Source organism: Ammospiza nelsoni, chromosome 25 (assembly GCF_027579445.1).
Source record: "Ammospiza nelsoni isolate bAmmNel1 chromosome 25, bAmmNel1.pri, whole genome shotgun sequence".
NCBI lineage: Eukaryota > Metazoa > Chordata > Aves > Passeriformes > Passerellidae > Ammospiza > Ammospiza nelsoni.
The window spans coordinates 4057863-4066372 of NC_080657.1; the positions used below are offsets into that span (position 1 = coordinate 4057863).

Here is an 8510-nt window from a genome sequence, read left to right on the forward strand (position 1 = left end):
TGAAAGACTTAATCAGCTGCAAATTGCAATTTTGTGTTTCCAGCTTAATTAGCACGAGTCTGGTTTTCATTGTAATGGGAAGCAGGAGGAGGGCAGCAGCAGCAGGAGCACAGATCTGTGTTTGCAGTGATGGAGGAAATCCTCTCCCTGCTTAGGGCTCTTGGATGCCTCAGACATTTGCTGGATTTTTCCAAAATTAAAGCTGCCAGCAACCATGAGACAAGGAAGTTCTTAGAGCCCCAAAGGCCACCTTTAATCTGATATCCAGACCCTAAGGAAATTACTTCTTTTTCCCATGGAAAATGGCCTCCCTTTGCAGCCACTTGCCCTGGCAGATTGCGTGGTGCAAAGCTTGTAATTAGCAAACTTTGCTGGATTTCCCTGTCTTGGTTTGGAAAGCCAGGAGTCTGCTAAGGAAGGCAGGAGCCTCCCCTGAAACAGAGAATGTAAACCCTCCCCACCCCTCTGAATTGCTATCAATTTTAAATTAAGGGGCTCTCAGGCAAAAAATATGGGAGCAGGAATAACAGTTCTTTAATAGGGAAGAAAAATAAAAGGATGAAATAAACAATGCAGTGAACTAAACCAACAGTGCCAGAGTCAGAACCAAACCTGACACCCTGTGGGTCAGGCTGTTGGCAGCAGTGCCATTGGAATTGTGGCTCAGCCCTCCTGCAGTGTCAGGGCTGGTTCTGCTGGAGCAGGGATCCTGCAGAAAGGTGCAGTCTCTGCCTCTGAAGATCCAGGGGCAGAGGCAGCTGCTGTTCCTCTGGGCAATGCAGTGCAGAAGCCGTGCTGGTGTTCCAGAATCTCCAGATTCTATCCGGGTAGGAATGCTTGGCTCCTCCCCCTGGGCTCCCATCTCCCAATGGGATGCTGTAGTTCTTATCAGCCATGCAGGGACACTCAATAGCTGTTATCAGCAGGTGTCCCCTCCCTAGGGAGGAGTGATTGTGGTCACTCACAGAGAGAGATAAGGCAAACTGCCCACTTGACCAAAGACAACTGCCATACAGATGGTAATAAATACATCTTGCCTTGCATTCTGGAACATTCTCCAAAATGAAAACTGCCAGCAGCATTCCCACCAGCTCCAGCAGGGCTGTAAAGGGGCAGACACCAAGCAGCTCCACCTCCAACACCAGCCCTGGCCCAGGCAGCCTGGCCTGATGCTGGTGGTTTGCTCCATGGGTTTGAACTGGCTCTGCCAGTGGGATCCTTCAGAAGCATTTCTGTTTGCTAATTAAAATGCAAACCATGTATCTCCTGCTTTGAGTGCTCACAACAATGTGATTTCCTCAAGGGCTTCAGTGTTTCTGAAGGTGTTTTAGTCCTGCCTGGCATATTTCCAGAGGTACCTCCCCACTCCAGCAGCAGCTCTGTCTGATCCCCCTGTCCCAGGTGGGCTGGGGTGTATTTTCACTGTGTCCTGATGTCACCACAGGTCCCAGCAACCACATCCCTGCTCCCAGCACACCACAGCCACTTGATGCAGCAGCAGAGTCCCCATTTGGGAAGTACCAAGGACACTTGAACAAGCAACAAATCCTGGGTTTGCTCTGTACTGACACACAGGCCTGTCACCTCAGCTGGTGCCAAGCTGACAGCACAGTGCCCCACAGCCAGCCAGAGAGAAGAGGAAAGAGGGAATTTATTGTGCCTGCAGTTTCTGCAAGGCAACGACAGCACTGGCCCTTTCACCCTGCCTGATGCACAGCTCATCCTCTTGTGCTGCTGGTACAAATAAAGCTTCTGCAAGGGAATACAAAATATATTAAAAAATAAGGTTTCTGCAAGGGAGTGACAGCACTGGCCCTTTCACCCTGCCTGATGCATGGCTCATCCTCTTGTGCTGCTGGTACAAATAAAGCTGTCACCTGCAGGGACACTGAGCACTGGCAGCAGGGACATGAGCAGAGGCACCAGCTGAGATGGTGACACGTTTCCTCAGTTCTCTGCCCACAAATGCCACTGCAGGCTGTGCCAGCTGAGGCAGGGCACCCCAGAGCAGCCATCAAGCCAGTCCCATTCAGGCAGGGCAGCTCTGCCTTAGGGCTGTGCCTCACCTGGGGAGCATCACCTGGGGAGCATCACCTGGGGAGCATCACCTGGGGAGCATCACTCCCCACCCAGTGTGGGACAGGAGCCCCTCCTGCACGTTTGAGTCCCCAGGAGGACTCAAAGAGTCCTCCTGCAGCAGAGCCCCCTGCAGCAGAGCCCCCAGAGCCAAGGAAGCAGCTCCTGGAGGTCCCTGAGCTGTTCTGTGGGTGACCACGGCTCCCCTGGTGCAGGGCAGGGCCACAGCTGCACCCAGTGGTGCAAGAGCAGCTTGTCTGAGCAGGGAAATGCATCCCTGGGAAAACAGGAAACCTTTGGAGAGTGGATGGCAGGTGAGAGTGATGGATGAGCCAGCAAGGATCCATTGTGATGGTGTTCACAGGGGTCTGAGGATGAGGGAAGAGATGAGGATCTGACTCCATGTTTCAGAAGGCTGATTTATTATTTTATGATATATATTATATTAAAACTATACTAAAAGAATAGAAGAAAGGATTTCATCAGAAGGCTAAGAATAGAAAAATAATGATAACAAAGGCTTGTGTCTCAGACAGAGTCCAAGCCAGCTGACTGTGATTGGCCATTAATTAGAAACAACCACATGAGACCAATCACAGATGCACCTGTTGCATTCCACAGCAGCAGATAACCATTCTCTGCATGAGGAGGATGCAGGTTGTTCTGAGCAGCTCTAGCCTGGGGTATCTGAACACGGAATTTTCAGAAGCAATGACAGTTTATTCTCAGTTGGTTTTGATCACATTTAGAACAGAGAACAGCACAGCTGTAACACCCTCAGAACTCCAAACCCCTCCATGCCTGCTTTGCTTCCAGTGCAGATGGCACAGAATGAGCTCTGGGGCACAAAAACAGCACCCTGACAAAAGTTTAACTTTTCACTGTATTCACAAAGCCTGACCAGGATAACAGAACAGACATTTGGGAACAGTACAGCAGCACAAAAAGGTCCAAAAGGGTTTTCCAGTCTTTCTTCTTTAATATTTTTTAATTTACCTTGACATAACCCATCGACCTTATTAAACAAGGCCACGATCACCCAGTCCTGAGTGCACAGGCACACAGTGCCCAGCTCCACCAGCTCCCAGGCCCAAGGGTTAGGAGGATTCTGGTTCCAAGCCATACTTCTTCTTCAGGATCTCAACTGTGGCTGCCAGTGCACTGCAGGGAGAAACAGAGCCATGAGAACAAAGGGTTGGGAGCATTAAAATTGCATTTTCTGGGGAAGAGCAATCAGTAAGGATTGTACTTAGAGACAAGGAGAGCAGGAATTGCAGGAACCACAGCTTAATACAGAGCCTGTGAGAAAGGGGAATTTGAGAGCTCCTGAGGATTCCTCTGTGCTCATAATTAGGTTAACACTAATGGGAAGGTGGAGCTGCTCTGGGAAGTGAAGCAAAGCAAAGCAAACAAAGCAAAGGAATGCATGCCCCACCCCTGTCCAAAAGCTTTGTTCTGTTTAAAGCAAAGGAGCAGCCCCAGCTACACTCACCAGCCAGGCCTGATGATGGAGAATTTCCCTGACACAGACAAGTCAACCACAGTTGAGCCCAAGCGACACTCTGGGCTCTGGATGTCTCCTATGGGGCCTCCATCAACAACCAGGGACAGCTGAGGCCACAAGTCCTGGAATTCCTGCAGGAGAGCCGTGGGTGACAGTCCTGACAGAGCTTTTTACCATTTAAATAAAAACACAGCAGCAGAGCAGCCCTTGGATTACTGCTAAAGCTCTGCCAGACCCAGGGAGATGCCAGGGGGGGAAGGAGCCTCACCAGCACAGTCAGGGTGCTGCCCTGGGAGCTGATGTTGGCGCTGGTCAGGGCCAGCGGGCCCGGGCAGGCTCGTGCCAGGTCCCTCATGAAGGGGTGGTCTGGAATGCGGACACCAACCAGCTGAGGGAGGGACAGGAGAGAGTCACACACACAGAAACCGGCTTTAATATTGCCTAAAGCTCCCTTGGCTTGAAGCTGAAACTCTGGAGAATTGGCACATCTGCATCTGCTGCACCTGGGGTAACACAAGACTCAAGTCAGGCCCTACATCCAGGTCAGTCCCAGGGGCAGGACAACACAGGGACCACCTCTGGGGACAGCTGAGTGTTGTCATCTTATTGCAGGGGTTCCATGCTGTTGTCTCCTTATTGCAAAAGTTTCACACCTTCTTGGTGTTTCTCATGTTCCTCAGAGCACTGACTCTTTCTTCTTCACAAAGTGACGAACTGACTCCAGTTCTCTTCTCAACCTGCCAGGAATCCCTGCTCCACCTCCATCCATCCATCCATCCATCCATCCATCCATCCATCCATCCATCCATCCATCCATCCATCCATCCATCCATCCATCCCTGTCCCACCACTGGTCAATGTCCCACCTCCATCCATCACTGCTCGATCATCAATCCATCAATCCCTGCCCCACCACCCATCTCCATCCCAGGTCCATCCCTGCCCCACCATCCCTCCCTGTCCCACTGTAGATCCCTGTCCCATCTCCATCCATCCCTGTTCCATCATCAATCCCTATCCCACCATCCATTCCTGTCCCACATCTATCTACCCATCCATCCATCCATCCATCCATCCATCCATCCATCCATCCATCCATCCATCCATCCATCCATCCCTGCCCCACCTCCATCCAGGCTTTTTGTATCTCTTGGTCTTCTCTGGTATTGTTCCTTATACAAGAAACATCAGAAATTTGCATTTTCCTATGCCCTTTGTACCATGGCAGAGATTTCTTAAGTAAAAAGGTTAAAATTCAACACACGGTTCTACAGGCTAAACTTTAAATGCTTAATTCATATTGCTAATTCAAGTGAACTCCAAAAATCTCTATTTCATTTCACTCCATCCATCCATCCATCCATCCATCCATCCATCCATCCATCCATCCATCCATCCATCCATCCATCCATCCATCCATCCATCCATCCATCCATCCATCCATCCATCCATCCATCCATCCCAGCACTTTTTCTCATTTCTTACAGCTGTGGCTGTTAAAGTCAAGTCTGTTCCCAATCTTTGCTAATTGGCCCAGTTGCAGCTCCTCAGGGGTAACATTACTTTCTACACCATCTTTATATTCTATCCCCCTACAGCTAAGCACAAAATTTACAGCAGCAGCAGCACAGAACCAGCCCCCCGCCCCAATCCTGCAGCCAGGACCCACCGATGTGAAGGGGTTCAGGTCCTTATTGAGCTCCTCTGAACGCTCCAACACCAGGGTCACTGGTCCTGGCAGCAGGTCCCTCAGCAGCTCCTCGGGGACGTTGACATGGCAGTACCTACAGGGCAGAGACAACAGGATCAGGGGGCCACAGGGAGCAGCCAGGTCACTGGGGCAGCTCCTAGTTATAAGTAGAAAAGTTGCCCATTTTTTTTAAAAAAGGTTTCAGAGTTCACAGGTTGGGCTAGTTGCTGCCACGGTGGAGTTCTAAGTGTTGTTGTAATCACCTGTCGTTTTCATTAACTATTGTCAGAACTCAGTGCATCCCTCTGGGTGTCCAGAGTTGCCAGGGGGCTCAGAGACCCTGGCACACAGCCCAGAGCACCTGGGGATTTGATTGTGACCCCTGGAGCAAGTTACCAGCTTTGTATGAGGACATGAAAGTCACACAGGTTTGAATAGTGTAATACCAAGATGATCACAGGGTGAAAATGTACATTTTAGCATTTTTGGTATGGGGGTTGTAGGGACAAGATGGAGGAACTTGGGCGTGTCCAGCCTTTCTCCTTCTTCTTGTTCTCCATTTTCTGCAGTGATGTTGGCGCTTTGGGATTGGTTTAGAGTAGAAGTGCACTGTCTAACACAGGTGATAGGGATTGGGAATTAAGTGTAAATATGTTATAGGTAGCTTGTAGTATAAAAGGACAACACAGAGAGTGCCTGTGGCTGCCCTGCTGAGCAGACCTCGGCTGGGCAGAAAGAAAATTTTATAGGTAAGAATTAATAAACAACCTCAAGACTGAAAAGTGAAGAGTCCACACTGGTTCTTCAGCCGTACGGGCCAAAACAGAGACATCCTGCACATCTCAGGGCAGCAATTAACAACCAAAAACCCGAGAAACTATCTGTTGTTGATGGTTGGGAATTCCCCTTTTTGTTGAGTAACACCCTGCTGCTTCCTGGAGGACGGTGAAGAGGAGGGGACACCAGGGCTGGCATGCAAAGGGAGAAACCCCTCACCAAACCTAGCAAAAACCCCTAAAAATAACGAGCCAACGCGGAATTAAGAGATCAAAGTGATGTCTAGACGTGAGGAACAAAATCCAGTGTCCGCTAAGACCCTTTTTACCCTTCACCCTAATCTAAAAAGATGTCGGCTGGAAAAAAGACCTCGAATGTCAAACCAAAACAGGGGGAATCTCCTGATGCTCTTGTGAGGACGGAACTCCCAGCTGCGCCTGCAGACCAGCAGACAAAGCTGCACTTTTCCTCCTCCTCCTCCTCCGTGCCACTCCTGGAAGCAGCAATGTGAGCGCGACCCGTCGGTTCTCCCCACCCGAGCAGATTTTTAACAAAGCATTAAAAAGGAGAGAGATCTCCTGCCGTATTTAGTTCACCACCCGTCCCGCGGGGTCTCCGCGCACCGGTAGAGCCGCTCCACGTCCCCGAGGCAGATGGCGAGCGGCTTGGCTCCGTTCCGCCCCTTCAGGCTGTAGATGCTGCGCACGGCGGCCGAGTCCTGGGCCAGGCAGGCCACGCCGTACACCGTGTCCGTGGGCACGGCCACCAGCCCGCCCGCCTGCAGGGCACCGGCCGCGGCCGCCACCGCCTCGCTCCACTCAGCGGGGCCCGGCTCCTGCCGCCACCGGCCGCGGCCTGCACCCTCCGCTGGCTCCCCCTGCGCACCACGAGGGCCGAGCCGGGCCCCGCGGGCGGGCGGCAGCAGCACCAGGCGGGCACAGCCCGGGCCCGGGCCCGGTACCGGCACCGGGGCCAGGCCCGGCCCCGCCGCTCGCTCCGCCGCCAGCGCCAGCAGCCGCGCCGCCCGCGCCATGCGGCGGCACTTCCGGCGCGCGGCACTGACGGCACCGGCGGGGCGGGGCCGCTGTCGCCATGGGGACCGGGAGCGCGCGGGAGCCGAGCGAGGCGGAGGGAAGGCGGAGAGTGAGGAGAGGGAACGGGCGGATCGGGGCTACGGGGAGGGAACGGGAGCGGACGGGGAGATCGAGGGATCAGGAGAGGGGACGAGGGGACACGGTGGGAACGGAGGGAACGAGAGCGGCCAGGGAGGTTGGGGGGTCTGGACAGGGGCATCGGAGAGAGGACGCGGGGCGAACGGAGGGAACGGGAGCGGCTAGGGAGACCGGGGGGACACGGGGGGTAACGGGAGCGGCCAGGGGCTCCGGGTTCCGGAGAGGGGACGGCGGGACAGAGGGGGAAAGGAAGGAACGGGAGCGGCCGGGGGCCTCGGAGGGTCAGGGGAGGGAACGGGAGGGTCCCGGGGCTCCGGGAGTGAGCGCTGTCCCCGCCGTCTCCCCGCAGCTCCTGGACTGCCTGAGGATGGTGCGGGCGCTGCTGGACCTCGTGCAGTTCCTCCAGCGGCAGCTGCGCTCCCGCATCGCCGCCTGCGAGGAGCTGCAGGCGGAGCTGGCCGCGCTGCAGGCGGCCCTGAGAGCCGGCCCGGCCAGCGGCGCGGGGCCCTGAGGAGCCCCGGTGGGACCGAGGGCTGTGGGGCTCCGGGAACGCCCGGGCGGTGCTGGGGAGCGCAGGGAGCGGGGGCGGCCGGGCTGCCCCGCCGTGGCCTTGGAGGTCGCTCGGTGCCGCCGCGCTTGTGCCTTATCTCAATAAATTTATTTACATGTCATAATAAAGCGAGACGGGCTCGGTCTGTATCTTCCCACACCCCGTGTGCTCCTGAGGAGGAGGCACAGCCCCAAGCGCCCGTTTGTCCCCAGGGACGGTTCTTTACTGGTCGTTCGGAGAGCTGCGGAGCTCTGTGCGAACCCTGTGGAGCTCGGTACAAACCCTGCAGAGCTCGGTGTGAACCCCGCGGAGCTCGGTGCGGAGCCCGGCACGGAGCTCGGTACGAACCCCGCGGAGCTCGGTACAGACCTCGCGGAGCCCGGCACGGAGCTCGGCACGAACCCCGCCAAGCTCGGCACAAAACCTGCGGAGCTCTGTACAGACCCCGCGGAGCTCGGCACGAACCCTGCCCTGTTCAGGGCCCCTGCAGCCAGGCCCGCAGGCAGAGAAGCCGGGAGAGCCGAGCAAGAACCGGGCATGGAAGAAGGGCTGCGATGGGAGAATCCCCAGCTCTGGGTTTCAACTCCCACCCGCACCTCACGCACCTGAAGCGGCCAAGCTGGGCCAGTGCTGGGAAAAGGCAAACGCTGCCTCTTTCAGGGTTGGAATTCCTCTTCCTAATGGGACGGGGCGGGATGCTCACACTCCTCTCCCACAGAATACTCTCAGGAAAAACTATTA

General features: G+C 54.8%; 1 protein-coding gene and 1 long non-coding RNA gene across 2 annotated transcripts; one reads left to right on the top strand and one right to left on the bottom strand.

Moving 5' to 3' along the window:
* Nucleotides 1-2481: 2481 nt before the first annotated feature.
* Nucleotides 2482-7080, bottom strand: YRDC (yrdC N6-threonylcarbamoyltransferase domain containing). The gene is made up of 5 exons (XM_059488736.1): nucleotides 6671-7080; nucleotides 5250-5364; nucleotides 3849-3968; nucleotides 3569-3711; nucleotides 2482-3237 (listed from the first exon to the last, which is right to left on the bottom strand). Exons 1-5 carry the CDS (start codon nucleotides 7078-7080, stop codon nucleotides 3174-3176), a joined length of 852 nt encoding a protein of 283 aa, XP_059344719.1. The 3' UTR covers nucleotides 2482-3173.
* Nucleotides 7081-7121: 41 nt separating this feature from the next.
* Nucleotides 7122-7897, top strand: LOC132083955 (uncharacterized). The gene is made up of 2 exons (XR_009420014.1): nucleotides 7122-7190; nucleotides 7569-7897. It is a non-coding gene; the product is annotated as an uncharacterized LOC132083955 (long non-coding RNA).
* Nucleotides 7898-8510: the final 613 nt, after the last annotated feature.